Source organism: Anas acuta, chromosome 18 (genome assembly GCF_963932015.1).
Source record: "Anas acuta chromosome 18, bAnaAcu1.1, whole genome shotgun sequence".
Lineage (NCBI taxonomy): Eukaryota > Metazoa > Chordata > Aves > Anseriformes > Anatidae > Anas > Anas acuta.
In genome coordinates this window covers 1,481,592-1,503,853 of record NC_088996.1, presented here as the reverse complement: position 1 = coordinate 1,503,853, position 22,262 = coordinate 1,481,592, and the positions used below count along the sequence as shown (strand labels likewise).

At 44.9% G+C, this 22,262-nt stretch overlaps 1 protein-coding gene across 8 annotated transcripts in view; it reads left to right on the top strand.

Annotated features, from left to right (window-relative positions):
- MYOCD (myocardin) overlaps positions 1 to 22,262 on the top strand; it is a 252,907-nt gene that overhangs the window by 126,004 nt on the left and 104,641 nt on the right. For 6 of the 8 annotated variants that reach the window (XM_068655295.1, XM_068655305.1, XM_068655298.1 and 3 more), the window contains exon 2: positions 7,060 to 7,289. In XM_068655295.1, the coding sequence (XP_068511396.1) occupies positions 7,142 to 7,289 (148 nt within the window). In that variant the 5' untranslated portion in view covers positions 7,060 to 7,141. Of the gene's footprint in view, positions 1 to 7,059; positions 7,290 to 22,262 lie in introns of those variants that run through there. The other 2 variants (XM_068655301.1, XM_068655296.1) reach the window with 1 other exon arrangement.

Genomic DNA, 22,262 nt, shown 5'->3' with positions numbered 1-22,262 from the left:
AGTTTGCTTAAATGATCTCTGACCTGATCCTCTTCAACCAAGGGAAAGTCCTCCTTTCTCTGGACTTCCTCTCTTGTCTCCAGGGTCTGAGATTCCTGAGGGCTGATTTCAGCAAAGACTGAAGCAAAAAAGGCATTCAGCAACTCTGCCTTCTCCGTATCATTTGTGATGAGGACACCTGCACCATTCAGCAACAGGCCAACATTTTCGCAGTCTTCCTTTTTCTACTGATGTATTTGAAGAAGCCCTTCTTGTTGACCTTGACATCCCTTGCCAGATTTAATTCTAATTGGGCCTTGGCCTTCCACGTCACACCCCTGCATACTCTGACAGTGTCTGTATATTCCTCCCAACTGGTCTGTACCTTGTTCCACACGCTGTAAACTTCTATTTTCTGTTTGAGCTTTGCCAGGAGCTCCCTGCTCATCCATGCAGGTCTCCTGTCCCCTTTGCTTGACTTATTGCTAATAGGGATGCACCGATCTTGAGCTTGGAGGAAGTGATACTTGAATACTGACCAGCTGTCTTGGACCCCTCTTTCTTCCAGGGCCCTAACCCATGGGATTCTTCCAAATAGATCCCTGAAGAGGACAAAGTTTGCTCTCCTGAAGTCCAGGGTCACAATCCTACTTTTTGCCCTCCTCACAAGATCCTGAACTCACCAGCTGGTCACCCTCAGAGAGACTCCTCTGCCAAAATGTCTCACTGGCTACATCACTGAGCCCTGGCAGCCTCACTTTCCTCTAATGGTCACCACATGTCACTAACATGTCAAACCATAGTCATTCAGTCTAGTTTTTAAAGTTCTTTTCAATTCTGACATTTTCTACTTGTCTTTCCTTGTTACCACATTATGACAGCACCTGCAATACTGGACATACTATGTCTTCTCCAAAAGAATAGATTAGCTTCTAGGTGCTACTACAATGTAATAAATTACCTTATACAGGGAATCTTCATCCGAGGAAGGGCTTCTAGATGCCAGAAATGTCCAGTGGAAATGTATGCACAAACCAGGGAATTATTTCCCAAGGAGTTCATGGCAGTGAATCCGTTCATTATGGATGCACACTACCTTTAAGATCAATTATTACAAAAGCATACAGTTTTTGTCGATCTGGTTTTGTCCCAGATATTCTCAGCAAAGTTACATGGCTGACAGAGATGTGGATCCTGGGAGGATCTGGGTTAATAACTCATTTCCTAATCACCACTTCCTCTGCTATTTTTCACCACTTAAAGCTTCATTCTATGAAAAATGAAGGATAAGTCACTTCTTTTGAAAATAGCTTGAGGGGATGGGGCTGAGGGCAGAGCTGAGATGTTCTCCTGAGAACAGGCCCTATCTCTCATCATCTTCCACAGGCCAAAGGCCAGGAGCTGTCCTGAATGAAGACAGCTGCCACTTTCTATCAGAGGACTCTTTGCTGACGTCTCAGGCCACATAGCCTTTGGGCATCTTGGAGCAGATATCAACACTGGGAATTTGGAGGCTGGGAAGGAGATACTACCCTAAAATCTCTGGAGTGCAAAGAGTTGGCAAACTTTGCTGAGCACAGGGGTTCATGATGTGACCAAATACTAGGAGAATTTGCCTTGAGTGAAGATTTTATGGCATCATGTTTGCATAGCTTTGTTCACTGAGTCTTGGCACTGGCTCCATGGAGGGATTGCACAAAAAGCTGCATAAAATAACCCATCAGTGGAGGGGGGTATCCAGTATCCAGGCTTGTGGCAGGTTTTTTCGATTTGTTTTCCATTCACTGAGGAAGTCTCCTGGCTCCCTTTCCAGGCAGCCATCCTTAGCAGCAGCTCCTTGCATGGAAGATGAAGTGGTGAGCAGGTCACTTCTCCAGGGCATGGGAGGAATGTGCAGATCTGTGGGAAAGAGCCTGTAGGCTCCACACAGTACCATTGCACTCAGCTCCATCAGAGCACAGGGCTTTCTGCATCCTCAGGAGGCATGAGGCAGTTCACTGAGAGGAATCATCCAAAGGGGACATCATCTGCAAGGAAAACAGCAAAATAATAGCCATGGTACATTCCCTGGCAGCCCTGGGATGGTCTCAGAAGAGCAAAGGTCTCTTGTTGTTCAGGGTGTGGGGCTGACCGTTCAGAGTTGTCATCTTCCTTGTCAAACTTGACATGGCCCTAAGGAAGACCAGGCAGGGTTCCTGATGAAGCTTGTACGTAGTAGGGTTTGATCAGCATCTGCAATACAAAAGTGCAAATGTCCATGAAACTTCTGCCCACAGGAATCCAGAGCTACTCTTACTGTCTCAGCACTGTAAACATCAGCTAAAACACACAAAGTCCATGTTTAGTGAGATGGTTTTATCAGCAACATTCCTGCAAGCAGAAGTCCAGGAATACAAACACACCACAACAAACATGTGAAGAATTTGATAAGGCTGAACTGCATCTCTGAACAACTTTCTTCTGTTTTTTCTCTTTGGGTATTTAAAGATTTATGTTGAGTCAGGATCGCCTAAGAAGCACTTCACTTGCATTAGAGCTAAATGTATTTACTTCCACTTCAACATCTGATGGAGCAAACAGGAAAGCAGCCAAGGATTTAGATGGATTCAGTATCTGAGGATGTATAATCTATGCTTGTTTCCATCTTGCATGCAGGAGGTGGCACAAGGGAAAAGGTGAGAAGGTATAAAGTGAACAAGACTAGATGTATGGGTCCAACTTGAACAGGGAGTAACTGGTCAGACCAACAACGCTATTAACATTGCATCACGTAACATAAGGGAGGGGGGCAGCCTTCTGAAAGTGTGATTCATCAAACCATTCCCAAAGATAAGAAGCAAAATGTGTTTCAGGGTGTTGCACCTAAACTTATGCATGCTGCCAGTAAGAGCCAGGTGTCTAAGCATGGGACTCTCATGCCTGTAAAGATGTCCCAGATATGACAGATATTACTGTAGGGACACTCCATTTCCTTTTCTTCTCTCTTCCCTTCGTCCCCCTTCCCCCCAAAAAAAATAATTAAAAAAAAAACCTGTTTTACTCTTGATGTTTTAGTTGGTTTTTTGTTTGTTTGTTTGTTTTGTTTGTTTGTTTGTTTTTCTAAGAAGAGATTACAGTTTTAAAAGATTAAAACATTTTAAAATAATACTGTGAAAATTCACAAGTGACTTGCTCTCCTATTTTTATTTATCTTGTTTATTTTGCAGTATCCTGGAGAATTCAACTTCTTATCCCAATTAGGGGTAAGGGAGAATTATAAAAATCACGAAAAGTTTTGTGGTGTGGTAAAATGACTTCCTTCCAGCTCTGATAAACTTGGAGCAGCGTGCAGAGCTTGAGGCAACATGCATAGGTGGATGGTGTGTTTGAGCTCTTCCTCCAGTTAAAGCTGGGTGATATCACAATGGCACTTCTGCAACACCTGAGTAGTACTAGGCACCCAGACTGGATGAGGGCAGTGACAGCTCTGGGCTTAGCTCTTTAGATGAACAACTGGCTGTGAGCATACCTGCAGATTGTTCCAAAATAGAGGCCAGTAAAGGAAGGTCAGGACACACTACTGCATGGCCAGCCATGTCCCAGGTCCATGCCTCCATGAACACACATGTGCCTGTGCTGCACTTGCTTTGGTTTCTGGTCTCTGAACCTTCTCCCTTCCATACAGCACTGTTCGTCCCCAGAGAGCAGGACAGCAGATCTCGGAGTCAAAAGAGTACCTGGTGTCTGTGGGCATTGCAAAAGCTGCTGGGGAGGTGGAGGAGCAGGGGAATGGTAGAAGGGCATTCTGGCTGGTTGTACTGCTGCATTGCCTCCTCCTGCAAGAGTGGGAGGAAGGCTGTACCGCAGGGTGTCGCAGCGACCTTGCAAGCCACTGATCCAGAGGCAGTCGGTTGCCTGAGGGACACAAGGCTCGGGCTCTGTCAGTGCTGAGCTCAGCATCCATCTCCAGTCCTTGGGGATGGTGAAACTTCACTGGCAAGTGGCAGTGACATTCAGGCACTACCTCCTGACAGGAAATCCGTGCCTGTTCCTGAATGTTCATTCATGAGACGAAGTGTCTGGACATTGTAGATCTGCACCAGTCTATCCCAGGGAAAGACCTGGTCAGGGACACTGTAGTTGTGTAGTCCCTGACAAGATTGACAAGGGTAGCTTTCAGAAGACCCTGAATTTAAGTACTGAAGTCCTTGGCAAAGAGACGCAACCAAACCCCATATGGGCCTTTATGGGTGCACAAACATATGTAGTGGGAAGCAAAGCTGATCTTCCTCCACACTACATTGCTCTCTGCACAGAAAGCAGGGAGGCTTGTGAACCAAGCCGCTGCTCCTGAGAATCTCCAGTGTCACACAAGGAAGCACCCACCAGCTACCATTGTAGCCTAGCTTTATGAATTTTATATTTATAGCCAGAGAGAGATGGGACACGGCCTGTACTGTGTATAGACTTGCAATTTATGTGTTGGCAGCAGTGGTTGATGGGAGATGTGCTTTGAGGCTCAAAAGTGTGCTTAAACTTTGTAAATACAATCAGTTCAGGCTGAAGTGAGTGAACAATGTGGAATGTTTTGAGGCCAAAACTGACTTTAGAAAAAAAACACCATTGAGCCAGTGGTACTTGAGAGTGTTGTGAAAGCATGCATCTCCGGGGCCGCAGCGTGACCTCCTGGCTCAGACAGTAAGGACCCCAGTACAATCACTGCAAATTAAAATGTTGCGTATGCTCTGAGTGCAAAAAGATTGTACACAGTGCCTGTAAGAAGCCTTCCTGAAAGACTCTCGCCTCTGCTGGTGGTCTTGCAGTTTCAGCACTGGATGTCTGGCTCACAACCTCTATTTTTCAAAAACATTAATAATCATAATCCATATAAAACTGTCATATTGGTTCAACATGTACGTCACCAAAGCCCTGACTAATTTATCAAAGATTTAGTGTTCATTTGAACACAGTCTCATTTTTGTAAGCAGATGCATTTTGCTGGATTGCCCTGTCATCACCCACTATTGCACTGGAAAGATGCATCATATCAGCAACTTCTAAAAGTTAAAAAATGTACATTTTAAAATAGTAATGTAAACATTTATTGCATGTTCCATGTTAGCCATGAATTAAATAGAAAGCTTTGGAGATAATGCTGCTTGTTCAGAAGTGGGTCTACAGACCTACAGCCACTGGTGAATGAATGTACAGCAGATTTGTTGACCATAACAGTGGTGATTACGCAGTGGTGTCACTAGAAAGGAGACCATGAGCTGCCCAAGGGAGCTAAAAAATGTTCAGGCAGAGATGTAATCTGAGAACGTCAGTTCAAAGATTTGGTGTGCAACACAGCCGTAGCTGGTCTGGGTGTCTGCAGGGCTGTTTCCATGGCATAGACCTGAGTAATATGCATCATGTTGAGCATGTAAGATGGGAAGGAGCTGCAAAGGCAAGTAGCGAAGACAGTGGAGGGAAACACAAAGAAGAAGGGAGGAATTGCTGTGAGGGTTTTGCTCAGACTGACACACAGTCACAGACTGAATTTTGATCAAGCATGGTTCTGCATTTTATTTCAGTGCACAGCCACCAAGGTTATGTAAGGACACAGCCTCTCCCAGGCGATGCATATGGGGACAGTTTATGACCCATCTGCAAAGCAATACAAAGACACAGGCACACCTGGGACCTCCTTCCTGAACACTACATGGGTACCCCACATGATATCTCTCCTGGCAAAGAAATGCAACACAAAGCAGGACAGAGGGACACAATATGTGACCTGCTGCCAGTGGGACATGGCCAGGGGGCAGTGGTGAGGGCAGGTGGGGGTGAGCAGTGAGATGGATGGGAATGAGAATGGTGGCAAATTCTGTGCCGGTGCAGGGTAGGAAGTGGGGTGTAAGAAAGTCCTGGCATGGGTAGCGTGGAGGAGATGGTATCATATACAATGCACTATTCTTACTTCCATATACAGTAAATTGGTAAGTTTTTTGTATTAAATCAGATTTTATCACTGAATCAATCTTGCACTTTTCTATTCTTGTTCTCTACAAATGACCTTTTTTAGCTCTCCTCAGTTCTTTCCTGATGGGACTCATTAGGAGCTGGTGCTGATTTTTACAGGCATTCACTTTCATTTAGCATCTGGAGATTTTTCTTTGGACAAAACACTTCGTTGAAATGGTCCTTGCAGCCTTCTGCTGCTGTGCTTAGTATCAGCAGCTCCTTTTGGGTCGTTTGTCTACATCCCACAAAGACATTTGGCATGAGCTGTATCCTTCCACTTCCACTCTCCAGTGAGATATACGTGTCATCAAGGGAAGCACCTCCTTCCCTAGATGTTTTGTTGAAGTGAAACCTGAATTTATAGAATTTCCTGAGAGTTTTCCTGATGTATGTTGACTAAACTCCATGTAAAACTCAGAATAGAACAATGTAGTAAACAATCAATTCTTCTCATCTTTCAAGAACTCTCAGAATTTTTTACCTAATCTGGTGAAATACTTCAGAAAGGCTTTAACTCTACTGTGTGCAGTAATCACAGTTTTGATGTCAAAGAATAGTTTTGCATGCACACTTTACTAAGTGTTTACTAAGTGTTTTTACACTTTCTGGTATGAAGGGTAGCTGCTGCTTGCTATTGATCATTTGCTATCTGTATCATGCAGTTAGCAGCCTATTCTGTGTTGTATGCAATTATTTCCATTAGCTAGATTGCTCAGCTAGCCAGAGCCTTACATAAAGAAATGTTGTTCTCCATTTGTAGATCTGCTCTGCATTTCTAACTGTTCAGGAGCTCTCTTATTTGGGTGCCATGTGCCTGTGTTATTTCATAACACCCTTGGCTTTCTGAAGATATTCTGTGCTTATGGGTGAAAATTCTCCCATCAAAGCAGCCAAGGATGCAGACGCAACAGACAAGGTGGGCAGGATCATACAGGCAATAATGAATCCTGAAGTCTTCCCCTGAAATGTTTCTAATGCATGACAACAGATGGAATACTTGCTTGTGGTCTGATTGCTTTACAAATGCCAGTATTTGTTTACTGTTACAAGGACTGATTGGAGAATTTGTTCTTGCCTGCTCCTCTTCTCTTTCAGGGGTCGCTTTGGTGTCTGGTTCTCTACTTTAGTATCCAAAGTGGATCAGCCAGAATCTGGATCAGTCCCTGCAGGCACGGTGATGAATGGTGTGATCAAACAGGATTGCTTGGACCACAAAAGTGCACCAAGTGGAAATGAAGAAGAAAAGGCACGCAAAGAGAAGGCTGTCAGTGAAGTGAGAGATGGCACCAAGCTCCAGCCACCACCCTTTGCAGAGCGGAAGAACGGTGAGTACCTCTCCCAGTGGTGTCAAGAGAGGGAAAGTGAGTGAGCACATCACTCACTCAGGGAAAGTGAGTGAGCACATCATAAATGCTGATTTAGCATCTCTTACATGTGCTGGGTTGTGGCTCATCATTATTCTTTTGTGTGGGAGTTTTGAAGGTATTTCTGGTGGCAAAATTTTAAGACTTAATGGAAGCTCAATATTTCTGTGTAGGCTCTTGTCAGACTTGAGGCAGTTGCTATGTGCTTTGCAATCCAAGTGTTTGGTATAATTTGGGGATGAAATATAACATTTCAAGGCCTTAGGAAGAAACTGGTGTTCTGATGGTAGTAATGCAATTTGTTGGGGAATAAGTGTGATGCAAGGTTGGTCAGTGGGGAAGTGGGGCGGGTATTTTGTTTGCAAACACACTGATAGACTTGTTCCAATCTCAAAGAGCACTGAATGCTTCAGGTAACCTTGTCTTCAGCAAAATTGCTTCAGATCAATGTAACAGAGAACAGAATTTCACCTCGGCCTCTGAAAGCATCATTTGTGGTTCCTTGGCCATGGGTCCAGAAATTAGTCTTGTTGGTTTAAGTGGAGATCTGTTGGAAGAAGGCTGATAGACAGAAAAAAAAAAAGAAAAAAAGAAAAAACAAAATAAAAATAAAAAAACAATTCAGCCTTTCAGCCTAGGCAATGCATGCTCAGGCTGAGGAGTTGTTTGCTATTTCTTTCAGGCAAGAGTATAATATATGAAATGAAGAAAATTCCTTTTGTGCGCTCTAAGGCTTTCAACATGAAGTGTTCAAAATATCACACAATGTGAAAGTGCAGCTCAAAGGCACTATTTTTGCTTTGCATCTTTGATTGTTTGCATTATTGTACAGGACCCAATTTTTCTCAGTCACTATAAATCATAAATAATCTAAATGATGTCATCATGGCAATGTACTGGTGTCAGACTGGAAAAACACAGCAGAGAATCAGGCCCAGAGTCTGTCCATGGTCAGATTCAGTCACACCAGTGAGAGCACTTTTTTTCTGCTGTCCCAGATATCAAAGTATACTTATGATAACATGATACCAAAGGGAAAGAAAGATGGCACACAGACCTCCACAATTCCTCTATAGCTTTCCAATTCTTACTTTTTGCAACCATTTTCCTACATGTTTTTTGTCACAGAAAAAGCAGAGAAAGGGCCATTTCCAGGTGCCTAAAGGTAAAAGCCACCTCTGAGCATGATCAGCAGATACACAGACACCGACACCAACTGTGCTAAGCCCTGCAGGGCTGCGGGCAGTCACCTCGCAGCTGACCCTGTATTGGAGGCTCATCAGCTTGGCCATCAGCTTGGTGGTCCACCAGGTCATGGCTCCACCCCTGCAGCCCCTCTACACAGGGCTGTTTGCAAATTCTCAAAGTGAGAAGAACCCCCACAGTCTGGGCATCTCTCCAGCCCTTTGCTCTTCTCCTTTTGCTGCTTTTCCCTTTCCTTCACACTTTTAGACAGTGTAAGGGCTCAGCTCTTCCTGCTGGCCTTGCTCGGGAACAGCTGTCTTCCTTCATTTCACATCATCTCAGGAGCTGGTGGGCCTGCCAAGTGTCACGCATCTCATGTGGCACCCAGGCTTGCCTTTGAAGTCACATTCTCTGGTGCGACAGCTCCTGCTGGGCTGGCAGAGCAGCCTGAGGAGCACCCAGCTGGGGAGTGAAGAAGGAGGGTGGCACCCCCCAGCCCTACAGGCGACCCTCCACAGCGGGACACAGCAGTCACCTCCCATTGCTTTGTAAGCCACCACAGAGTCCTGAAGTAGATTTGTCCCATCAAGACAGAGCCTCCTTATCCAACTCAGTGCCTTTCGTAAGGTTACCACAGCAGAAACTTTGTACACTGTGCCCCACTGTGGGATGAAGGGTTAGTACTTGGGATTGCTATAGGTAAAAAGGAACGTGTCACTGTCTTCTTTCTTCCCAGTCCCATGAAGGGCATCTGTACAGGTGTATTTACCAATCTTGCCCTCATCCTCCAGCCCACAAACACATGGAGGAGAGCAGCAGCAGGGAGCAGGGCTCTACCATCCAAGACTATGCCACTGAAGGAGGCAGTGGCTGAGAATGAGGTTAGGGAAAGAGGTGCAACTGCCATCTGTTGTCATCAAGGGCCTTCCAGGGCAAGTAAGGCTTCCTGAAACCAGCTAGTGACATGCCAGGACTGCATGTAATGTTTTATTTCAAGAAGAAACAAGTGCAATGAATGTGATCCCCTCCTCCTGCCCTGCCACATCCCATCTCCTAAAGGGACAGGGTGTTCCATGCTCTTCCCAGCAGAGCCCTCCAGCTGGTGATCTATGGTTGTTCATTGGGCCTTGGACAGACACCCGTTCATCAAGGGCACAGCTCCTCAGAGAGGACTAGCTCCTGCTTCAGTCTGAACTTTCAAACCACAGTCTTTATTTGATTTAACTTTGATTTAATAAAAAGTCTAGCTAGAATATTTTTAAATAGAAAAATAGTCTTTTAAACTCTTGTATTATTCAGAAATGTCTGAGGGGATTTCATTTAAATTTGTAAAAATAAATCACCTTTGAGCAAGCAGAAAGCCCATCCAGCAGGACCTACAAAAACCCAGGACTGGATGCGTAGGCCCAGGACAATGGAGACTTGTAACCCTACACTCAGCAGGAATCCTGACGTGTGTCTGCCTCCAATCCCTGTCCCTTTTCTACCTCTGGGAAAATATATCGTCAGGCAGCCCTTTTTTCGTGACATACCAAAACTGCACCCAAAACCACAGCACACAGTGTTTAAACGCTCAATGGCATCTCCTCCTCCCAAGTTCTGGTCCACACTGGCCTGAACTGAGCAGAGCTGTGAACTGCTGTTTTAGAAGACCATAAGGCAAACATGACTGTGGGCCTTCCTAAAGTCACTAGTGACACTGGGTTTAGAGATGAGCTGTGCCTCGACCTCCCACCCTAGCCACTGTGTATGCACCTTGACTGAGTACTGGACCTATGGGCTCTTGCACTTTTGCCTTTCCAGGGAAGGTATTTAGAGCTCAACAAGGTGACTTCACCCTCAGCAAATGCTCCACCCAGCCTCAGTAATAAACTGAGCTGCACACTGGTGGGATAGCAGTTCCTGACAACACCTTAAGAAGCTTCAGGATCCATAAACTGCATCTCTTTTCCTGGTCTACCCAAAACCTTCTCAGATCTTGACACCAAGCCAGTTGTAACACTTAATGAATCAATGCTCCCAGGGCATTTTCTTCAGCTGTTAATATCTTCCCTTCCCTTCCCTTCCCTTCCCTTCCCTTCCCTTCCCTTCCCTTCCCTTCCCTTCCCTTCCCTTCCCTTCCCTTCCCTTCCCTTCCCTTCCCTTCCCTTCCCTTCCCTTCCCTTCCCTTCCCTTCCCTTCCCTTCCCTTCCCTTCCCTTCCCTTCCCTCCTCATCCCATCATGCTGCACACCTGTTCTTTATCTGTGGCAGCTGTGCCACAGGAACATCTGTACAACACTTTTCTCTGCTTGTCTTCTCTGGCTTGCATCAAGCCTACACATACCCTACACCCCAATGTGTCACTGAAGATAATCTGTTCTCTGCACACCTTTCTGGCACTGGAGAAGGTGGTGAGGAAGCAGGCCTTGTGAATGATTTTGGCCAAACATCTCTCTCAGTGTCAATTTGGTCAGCTGGATTTTAGAAAGAGTTTTATGATATCACCTATAATCACAAGAAAGAGGATCAAAGGACATGCTAGAGCTAGTTGGTATCAAACAACTCCTTAAAGGCTGTCTCATTTCATGTGCTCAGTGTGCAGGGAGTTAGACATCCTCTGGTACACTCCAGAGATAACAAAGTCCCTGGCTCAGTCATGCTATCCCTGTTCTCTGTCCGTAGGACTCCAAAAGTAAAATGCATTTACTTTTATTTAAAAGTAAAATGTATTTAAGTTAAAGAGTTATCTAAATGCGAGGCCTATCTGATCTGTTGAGGTTTTCTCTGCCTCATGACACCTACTCAGGATGGGCCCAGTCATCTCTGGAAGGTTTCCCTTCTCTCTGATGACTATTGAACTTTAAATGACCGTATCTGACTGAGACGTGTTAGGGAAGGGATTCATTTTACCCATTTGTGTCTCCAAGTTTATCCATACACATCAAGTTTGGGTGTCAGAGCATACACAGCAGGTCATGGATGCAGTCCATAGGCATGTGGCCAGAGGCCATTAACTAGAAAGTTGCATGAGATTGACCCCACCTCCGGTATTTAGATAGTTGCATTTAAGAGAGCTGAAGAGTTCCACTTGTGCTTACTCTGGTTCACCAGCATGTTTGCTAACTGTTCATAATGTTTCCACATAGGTTTCCCATTGCTGATTTTGGAAAACAATGTAGTTAAACTCATTTATTTATTTGTATAGTGAAAAAGACCCTCTGACCACCAGCTCCTTTAGCCCCTTGTTACAAAGAGAAGGATTTTCAAGGGCCCATCTGGTTTGCATTTAATGTAATGTGCAGGAAGGTTGCTCATTTTCAGGGCCCATGTTCATAAGTAGTAGAATGTATGACAGTTTATTACACGAATGGAGCTTTTTATTGCTGGGCTTTGTTGGGCTGCCAGTTAGGCTGAAAATAATAATAATAATAATAAAAAATAACATGCTTCCTAGTCCCTATCAAGGAAAATTAGAGAGCATTAAATTCTGTTCAAACTATCAGCCATTGGTAAGCTGGTAATCAAATCCAGAAAGGCTGGTGGGAGGTCAAGTCTTTTTTGCTCTTAATGTTTCTGAATCATCAACTGTTATGAAATACATGTAAGTGAAACAGAAATACAAGAGAGATTTTGATCCAGAAGTCATCACAACATCACAGTGCATAGGCCAGAAGAAGCAAGATACCTACAGATTTGGGGGAGAAAACCGTAAATAGTCTTCTCTCAGCTCTTGTGGTGAGCATGTGTTTTAGTTTAATGCTATATTGGAAAGGTTATTAAATTACTATCTAGTCCCAAACAAAATCTAGCCTTTGTTCCACATAGCCAGGTATGAGGTGTATCTACAGGAAGATTTTCCAAATTACCTTTGGATCCAAATCAAATAAATATTGCAAACATTGTATTGAACCCAGGTGATATCTAAGCCTCAACGAAATATCAGCCTGCAGCTTTGAACCACACAGCCCAGCTTTAATGCCACTTAAATCAGAATGCAAGAACTAAAAGAATTCCAGGAATCCAATGATATAAACTGTATTTTTAGAGCTGTGAGTGACTTGTGAGAGTGAAACATTGCAGTGACTAAAGATAGCATAAGCAAGGTTTTCCATGATTTATCTCAAGAACGTTCACAGTAAGTTAAAGTCGTTGGATGTTGTGATAGCAGCACCTACATGTTGGCGTGGTTTCAGGACAAGTCATTCATAACATATTTGTCACAAAGCAAAATTTCCATAACAAAACTCTGAGCTGCCTCTCACTTGCACAAGCACCATAAATATCACTCTTATATTAATCCAGTAAGAAGTTTATTTGTTTCCTAGGATCAGTTTTTTCCTTTAGTAAAGTCAGGTACTAAACCTGTTTGCACACTTCAAAAGTCTCCCATTTTTCTCGGTCTGGATGAATGATCAAAGCAGCAGCAACAGAGGAGGGGGACCCTGCCTTGGACCCAACCAGTCATCCCACTCTGTTCCTCTCTGCTGGCCACCTGAAGTTTAGTTATCACTTTAATAGGAGTTCATTGAATGACCCATCATTCCTTCTTGGGGGGTCTGCATTGCTTTGTGCACCCAGAGGTTGGGTAAAACTTTTTTTTTTTTTTTCTCTGAAACTCATGTCTGCAGGAGTCATTTTAAGGATAAAGTCATGGCAAACATTTCCTGACATCTCACTATCAGCATTGCTCTTGGTTCCTGGCCCTTGATATGTGCAGTTTGCAAGGGTAAAGGAGAGGGGGCTGCACTGAAGAACTGTTTTCTCCTAGCTTCTAAAACTCTGTGATGCATGCAGACATGGCTTACCCTACAAAGCACTCATCTCACAGGCAGGTGAGTCTGTATCCTGCAGCCACATGCTTGGTAGACTGGGCATCACCTTGAGTCTTGTTTTCTCATGTGTCAAGTCACAGTTCAGCTTCCTGTACAGAAACCCAGTGGAAATGGAGGAGCCCCTGTCATGCTCCCCAGGTAGGGCTCCCTTTTCTGTTGTGTGGGGACAACCCGTGCAGGGTAAGGAGGGTGGCCGGGGGACTGGAGTCAGTTCCCTTCTGCCCCATCCTTCAACTAGCCCTGCTCTCCGTTGCATGGTGTTCCTGAACAGCTGCCCAGTCTCTACCCAAAACCAAGGCTATGTCCAATGCCTATATGTCCTTCTGTCCCTCCCCACCCCAACCCCCAGTGGGGTTATGTGTGGGTCACTCTCATTTCTGTTTTTTTTTTTCAGGTATCTTTTGAGATGTTTCTGAGAAGGATTGTCATCTCATTATATGCCAAAGCTGCTTCTTTATTTCCTCTTCCAGAAACCAAAGTGAAACTGGGACAGCCATTTGTCATGATCTTTGTTGTTGTCCCATCACCCCTGACCTGCTCATCAATGATGTGCTTTGAACCAGCCCTGGCAATGCTTGAGTGATCCCATCTTGTCAGTTATCACAGCCTAGATGTTGCAAAGAACAGTGGTGCTGAGGCCTAATGGCCCCTGTTGTATTCAATGGACCATTTTTAGGGTGAGGTTGCAGTCTCTGCCTGAGTGCACCACTGTTCAGGACCATTGCTCAGCACCCAGCAGTAGTGAGCCCCCCAGGTACAGAGTCTTCTCACACCTCCATCAGACTGGCATTAGCACTCAGTGTTGAGGCTCTGCCTGTTGTCCTTTCCTTGTAACCATGCCTGTGATTAAACAAACAAAGTGATTATAAGCTTTAATTTCCCTGATGCCCAGGGGAAAGATCACTGATGTGTCCAAGTGCAGCTTCCATTTTTGTTTCATCTAGTTTACATTTGTAGTTCTTTCTGTGTTGCTTTCATGATCTGTGCATTCTTGAGGAAGTTGCTCAGAGCACTTGCAGATAGGTTGCACTTAACATCTGCCTCTTTTTAGCTAATTTTGGGAGCTACCTTGTTACGGGTTAAGTTCAATCCATGTTACACTCCTTAATACATAATCAAGCTTGATAGATGGAATGTGAATGACATTTGAACACATAAAACTTATTTTTGAAATTGTGATCTGTGATATAAAACAAGGTATTACTGAAAACATAAAAAGAAGCATCCTCTTACAAGAAAAACACCATATATTGCTCCATTCATGGTTAACCTGCAGATGACTGAGCACTGGCACAGGTTGCCCAGAGAGCTAGTGAAGTTCCCTCCTTGAAGATCCTGAAAAGTCAGCTGTACATGGCCTTGGGCACCCTGCTTTGGGTGTTCCTGCTGGAGCACAGGAGCACAGATGTCCTCCAGATGTCCCTTCCTACCTAAAGAATTCTGTGGTTCTCTGGGACTCAGTAGTGCCTAAGCTCCCTAACACGAAAACTTCATTGAAAATCTGGAAAGGATTAGATATTTCTGGAGGTAATGAGGATATCCACATCACCACGAGCCAGCATGTATATACCTAAGTGAGGAATCTAAAAGGGAATAGCAGGGAAAGACATCTTTTAGTTGGTTATCCCCTCATTGCCTGCTTCAGAACTATTTCCTCTTTCATATGGGGTACTTGCTACACTTACACTGGATATGTCAAGGCACATGCAGGACAAGGAGGTGATCCTAGACAGCCAGCACAGCTTACCAAAGGCAAATTGTGGCCTTCTATGATGCAGTTACTACATCAGCTGACAATGGAATACTGAGTGAGAAATGAGGCTTAAATATTTCTTCCAGGTAATTTGTCTGTTATGCCATTTTACCTAGGGAACTCTTTTTTTGAACTCTTCCATCTGGGACTGGTAGGTTCCTTACCAATGATCCATTCCTATGTAAAATTAAATTACATATTTGCACAGAAACTTCTAAAAAACTTTCTCTGGCACTTGCTTCATACTCGGTTTTCTCAATGCTCTCAGTTGGTGAACAGGAATCCCAAAGGAGTTACAGAAGGCTGTCACAAAGTACCATAGACTTCATCGCACTCAAAAGCAAAATTAGCTTTGCTCCCAATCAGGAGCAAAACCTTATAATTGATCCATCACTGCTAACACTGATAGACTTTCAACTTGTGCTGTTGTAGTACGGGTAAGAGGGGAAGAAGTGATGACTTGTTACAACATTTAATAGGAGATCACCAAATTGTAAAGATTATGAAGGCTGAAGAGATGATCATAAATGGTGTCTTCTGTCCCTGAAAAGAATGAATATATGAACATACTAGAACAAAACATGTTTCCAGTTAATGTACCATCTGTGTTAGATTTGTCCATTCACAAAGAGGAAACAGATATTTTCACTCTGAATGGGTTTTTAAATTAAGAGACAACAAGGAAAGAAAGAAAGTTGTATCTGCGTGTCTGTGTGCGCAAGTGTTTGTGAGTATGGATGTGCACGTGTGCATGTATGAACCCTGCAGGCAACTCACTCTGAGCTGTCTGACCTCTGTACAATTTACAGAGGAATGGCATAAAAACCACACAGCACCACATAATCCTCATGACATTCTCCAAAGAGCAGCACAAACAATTTTTTTAACTAACTTAATGGAAATTGTCATCAGTACAGGCAGCGCAGGGTGCAATGTCAATTGCCCTGGGAACCAGCCCCTGCCCATGACAGGGTGATGGACTCAGGTTAGACCAGGGGCTCGCCATGCATGGTCCTGAATGCAGGGCTTCCTCAGGCAGCCGGGAAGGTACAGCTAGCTGCAGGGCTCCTTGAGGAACTAGGACAGCCCTCAGTGGTAAGGCAGCACCTGGGGTGGACTAGGGCTGGCCCCCAGGTCACTGCAGAAGAGAAGGCCCAGGGCTTTATGTGCATTTGCACCATGGTGTTTCACTGACTTGCAAAGCCCAGAGAGGAGGTCTGAGAAGCTGGGACGCTGGTTACTCTGGACTGGAAGGAGACGATGCAGGCACCCGTGCCTGGAAATCATGGGGCACATTGCTGCTCAGATGGGGCTTGTGTGCTGACGGTTCAAGTGGAGCCACAAACTCATGGAGAGTTGGGGAGCCCCAGAGAGACCAGTGAGACAGGCCTGACCCAGAGCCTGCACCCACGACTAATCACCAGCCAGAAAGGTCTCCGTTGGAGTCCTGCTTGGAGTTGGTTGTGTGCCGACTGGCTAAGGCTAGATCCTGCCATCTTTTGACATTCCTGTGACAGTAGCTCTGTCTGCCCTAGTGCTCCCTTGTTTGTCCATTGCTCGGTTTGTGTGACAAGCAAAAGCTCCCAGGGGGCAGATGGGCTGTGATTGGAGCCCTTGCACTCCGTTCCCATGTTTACTGTGGATCTGGCTTTCTCAGGCCTGGTCTGGGAGGGCTTGGAGGGGTGGCACTTCCAGGAATCCATCTCCAGATCCAGTGCTGCATCATCTTCTGGTAACATCTGGCACAATGCATTTATGCAGATGTGTGGCTGCTTCACTGGGGTGATGTTTGGAGAACAGCTCTACGGATGAGAAAAGCTGCTTCATATTGGGGCTGTGCAAACCAGCTCATATATTTTAAAATGAGAAGAGAGGAAACTCACAGCTGTGTCTGTTATACATGCATTTAGGGCCAAATCAGGCCTCAGTTTCTGGCTTGGACATAGAGAACGCTGCAGGGAGAGGGCTGCTCCTTCTGAGGCAGCTGAGCAGCAGCAATTTCTCTCTGCAGCTACTGCTGCAGCCCTGGGGCTATACAGACATTGCTTCTTCTTCACAACAGCTCCCAGAAGGTGCAGAAAAACTCTGCTGCCTTGTCGTTATTCCCCCATTCTCCTAAATCATGCAGCTCAGGGGCAAGTGGTACTGGAGGGTATAATGTGGGCACACAAGAGATCAATGTGGACAATGCTTCACTAGGCTTTTCTGGGGACTGGGGTAAGAACTCTACTTTCCTTCCCATATTGCTGCAGTTTCTGCTTTACAAACCCACTTTCTCAGTGTGACCTTCTTCCCTGTCTCTCTGATCTCTCCTGCAGGAGAGGAACATTGTGGTTGCTGAGGTCTGTGCAGACTGTTGTCTCTGCCATAGTTTTCCTCATGCCCGATTGTGCTGTGTTGCTGGTATTTTATTTCTGTAATTTTTTTTTGTTTGTTTTTGTTTTTTTTTTTTTGTTTTCATTAAGGAAGGAAATTATTTCAGTAAGTTCCCTTGTAAGGCTTAGTAACCGGAGTACAGTCAAACCCATCACAGATGAAGGATCCAAAATCAGATGAAGATCCTGGAGATTTTGCAAATAAATCACCATCTGTGTCTGAGTGACTGTTGAACACACGGAGCCCTGTTTGGAGAAATGGCAGTAGCTGTCCCAACATCCACAATGTCAGCCCTTGAAAGGCTCCAGAGAGAGATGCATATTAAGAGCACGGGCCCTGTAGCACTGCTGGTTTCCACATCTCTTTGACTAGCGCTCACGAACCTGTCTCCAGACTGGGTGGGGCAGCAGCTGGTTTTCTTGCTCTATTTTTTTTTCCCCTGGGTTAAGGATTAAGGAGCTAAGGAGCTTCCCTTGCAGTGGGGAATGGCCTGTACAGTCTGCTATCAGCTTTGCACACCAGTCATACATCGTGCTGGCTGGAGGGCTTCTGGGCTTTACAGGTGGGGAGATGTATGGGAATATGTGTTACAGGGGCAGGGAAGGATGGAGGCTAGTAAAACTCATTGAGAACAGAACTGTTTCCCCTGAATGGGCTTATCCAATGCTGATGATGGACAGGACACAGGAGTCTAGCTAGGTCTTTCACAGGCAGACAATTCCTTTATTGCGTTAAAACTAGAAAATAAAAATCTCATGGTTAACCAACATCATGACCACAGCAGCAACTCCACACTCACCAGGCTGCATGGCTGGTCAGGGCACAGACAGGGTGACTGTGAGAACCAAGGCAAGCTCTTTCCCATTGCTATTGTGCTCATCACCCTCATCTTCCTGATGCTGCAGGACTGATATGGTACCTCCAAGGTATGTTAAAACTTCTGGAGCACTTATGGAGCTGTAGGGGCTGGTGTTGCCATTACAGATAGTTTTTAGAGGTAGTTTTTAACATTCACTGTAAGCAGTGACTGTTTAATCAGCTAATCAGCTTGGGGTAACAAATTTTGGTTAGTTCCTTTTATGGGTGCTTCTCCCAAAACCTCAGTCCTACAATGCTCATACCAGATGTAAAGTGCTCCTCTGGCCAGCTAGCAGAATGCAGGACAATAGACATTGTCCTCAGTGGTACTTAGTTTAGCCAAGGATAGCTGAACTGGTCAGGATGCAAGAGACTGTTTGGGAATGTGAAAGTAAACACTGTGCAGCACTGCTCTCACTGAAGCATAGTTCCAGCTACCCTGGGAAGTGAACAACAAAAAAAAAGAAAAAAAAAATTGCCAGGACATATAAGCACTACTAATTATGAGATGGCAACAGAAGGCTGGCCAAAGAGAGTTTTAGCACACCCATAAAACCTGGCGATGAGCCTCTGTGTTTGCAAGAGTAATGGGAGCAAGAAGTCCTGGAGGACCACAAAGCAAGGCTGGAACAGGCTTGAGGCAGTTCACAACTGGAGGAACATTGCCCAAGCAGCAGGAGCACTGGGCTGCCAGAGCTGCTGTCGCCTGCAGCTATGAGCAGCCATGGTCTGCTGCACAATGACAGGCATGGAGACCAAGGTGGCTGTGGATTTGTTACAGTATTACTGTCCAAATCTGTTACAGGGGAGACTAGCATGAAGCCAGCAGAAGCACTGCACGTTCTGTGCTCAGGGCTGCATTTGCAAACCACCACAACAGTGCTCGGAAGGAACATTGTTACTAGCAAAGATGTTAGTAAAACAAGAGGAATTGTAACATTAACATAAACATGACAGATCCCTTCCTGATGGATGCATGTAGTCCATAAACATCATTGTCACGTTGGAGATCTTGCCAGAGATTCCTGAAGGTGCTTTCAAGCATGCTGTAGTCTCGTCCTGTGGTTCTTGGGGTTTCAAAATTATGACCATCTGTTTGCAATTGAGGCCCATTTGGAAGCAGAGGAGAGTTCTGCCAGAAGACTTCTTTTGGACTAAAATCGTCTTCAGCCCTGCTGAGAAGTTCCAACAGGCAGGTACAGGTCAGAATAGTTCTGCATCATCCCAAGCTGTTGTGGTCAAGTTCAGCTAAAATGCCTGTGATAGGTAGGACAAAGGGCAAACACAATCATATGTGCCTGTGATCTCTTCAGATTTTTCAGCTTTAAGGCCCAAACCTGCAATGATCTCCTGTCTGCTGCACTGGATTTTGAGCAATAATCATTGCTCAAAATAAGAACTTCTGTGAGTCAACATGAAGTTGCCTTCCAGATATTTGCAAATCCAGCCTGGCTGCTTGATATAAGACTTGGCTGCTAATTTTGATTCTTAGTTTGCAAGATCTGTTGGACAGATGGGCATAATTTGAAAGAGCTGTGCAAATTACCTGAGTTTCCTACACACTCTGAGTATTTGTGTGTGTCATGCAGGGATAATGGTTGGGCATTACCCGTCCATGTTGCTGTGAAAGCAATCTGCCATCCTGGTGTGCTCTGCACAAACACCAAGGATGGGAGGAAGACACAGATACTTTCCAGCAGGGAACAGGATCAAAAGGGAGCAGCTGTCCTGAGAAAGTGGGAGATTTCACCAGCCCCTGGATGTTCCTGTTGAAACCATGGAGAGGATGACATGGAATCCAGCCTCCACTGAATCTGAATTATTTTTTTTTTTTTCCTCCAAACATGGACTGCTGTCATCCAAATACACACTTGGAAGCTCTAAAACACTCCTTATATCCCTGATGGTCACCTGTTCCTCTGAGCTCTGTGCAGCCTTGGACTCTCAGTAGGAATAATTAATTGCTTTGCTCCAGGTCCCCTGCAGGAGGCTGCCTTTGTTAACACTGAACCAGGGTTTGACATGTGGTTTTAAATGTCCTTCTGCCTTGAAATCCTGAGGCAGCCCCTCGCACTTGTGTGTTGTGATCCTGCTCACTCAGCAGAGAGATTTGCTGCACTGAAAATGAGCCTGAAAGTTGATAAGAGCCCCTCATTCATCCTGAAATAGCCCCTTGCAGTGTGGGAGTGTCTGAAATAGGTATCATATGAAGAGGAGCAACCACAGAATAGCAGAAGGGAAATTGAGGTCATCCCTGTTCTTTGCTCCAGCCAGAGGTGAACAGGCTGCTTGGAAGGGTTGCTTTGCTCATTTGTATATCACTCAGTACAGCAATGTTTTGGTGTTTCCTCCTGAAATAAGCTTGCAACACCAAAAAAGTACATATAGGAACAGTGGGGAAACATGGGAGAGAGAAGAAACTAGGATGAGAATTGCACTGGAAAAAAGTGCAATGAGTGCAATCTGGAAACTGGGTAAGGGGACAGGATTCCAGCCTCTATGGGAGCTGCAGAAGCAGGGTTGAGGTTTTTCTTTAGATACCTGTGGCTAGGTGAGATGCATCATTTCTGGCATGAAAGTACAGCAGCAATTCACCCCACTGCCTTGAGAGAGAGAGAAGTGACCATCCTTTCTTTCTGACCTCCTCAGGTACCAGGTGTGGTGAACATAACTGATAGGGTAATAACTGGGATTTCCTTCTGTTAGGGTTTTGCTCTACTCTAATGATAAAACAGCTCTCTCCCTGGTCACTTTGTGTGGATGGATAGCATGCCTGAGCATTTAAGCACACTTTTAAAGTCAGTCAAATCTTTCTGAAAGTATTTTTCTCTGCTATAGAACATAATATTATCCTTCTGGCATAGCTCCTTGAGAATATTAAAAATAGCTTACTAAGTTACTTTGAAAATCACTAATATAATGAGACTTTTGTGTCTTATTTCATTAATGAAGAAGCTCTAATGCTGTGTTTTAATGTGATACTGCTGTAAATCAATAAAGAATATTTTTAGAAAAACACGATTCTATTATTCAAAGATATTTTTGTAGGGTGAAGTTAGAAAGGAACATTTATTGCCATGACTTTTGTCCAAATCAATAAGCTATTCACATCTGAAAACTTCAGTGCTGCTTAAATAAAAGCATGTTTCTGTGCATGGGATGTCATTTGTTTTGCCAGTTTGTTTTGCTGCTGTTTGTCCAGCACAGGGGAGGATCTGTTTAGAAGAGGAAGGCTTAGAGCTAAATCCTGTTCTGACCCCTTGCAGCATGTGAAACCATGCACTTACCTAGGAAGGTGTAAGCGCAGGTCAGGGCTCCTGGCTCTTCCTGAGCTGCATCCAGAAAGCAGACAGCCTGGGACATGGCTGGACTCTGAGACACAGGATTCCTGTCACATTTCCAGCCTCCAATTATTCATTAATAAACCCCAACTCTGTGGCTGTCCCAGACAAACATGCTGGGAATGCTGCTCAGGAACATAGCAATGGTCCTACTGGGCCAGGGCAGAGGTTGGTCCAGCTCACCTTCCTGTCTGCAGCCAAGAGAAATGTGGAAAATCAGAGCAATCTCTTTCAGTTTCCACATCCAGCACTTAGAGATGCAGAGCTTTCCTCAACCAGGAGCAAGATACGATGTTTAATGGCCTTAGTGGGTATTTCTTCCATGGATTTCTCTAATTGCCTTTTGAACCCATGTAAACGAAGAGATTTGCTGCTTCCACTGTGGCCTACCAAGGGATGTAAATCACGTCTCTGCTGCCATAACAAGAGGAGCAGGACACATTCCTCCCATGTATGCTGCACCAGTGCTGCCCTTGCCTCTCTAGAGGAACAGAGATAGCTCTCACTTTGTTCTGTTGGCAAAGGCTGCCATGATGGTCTGTGCTCTGAGGTTAGAGAGAGGGTTCTTGAAATGCATGGGTCCCCGTGGTGCCTCTTGGCTGTCTCTG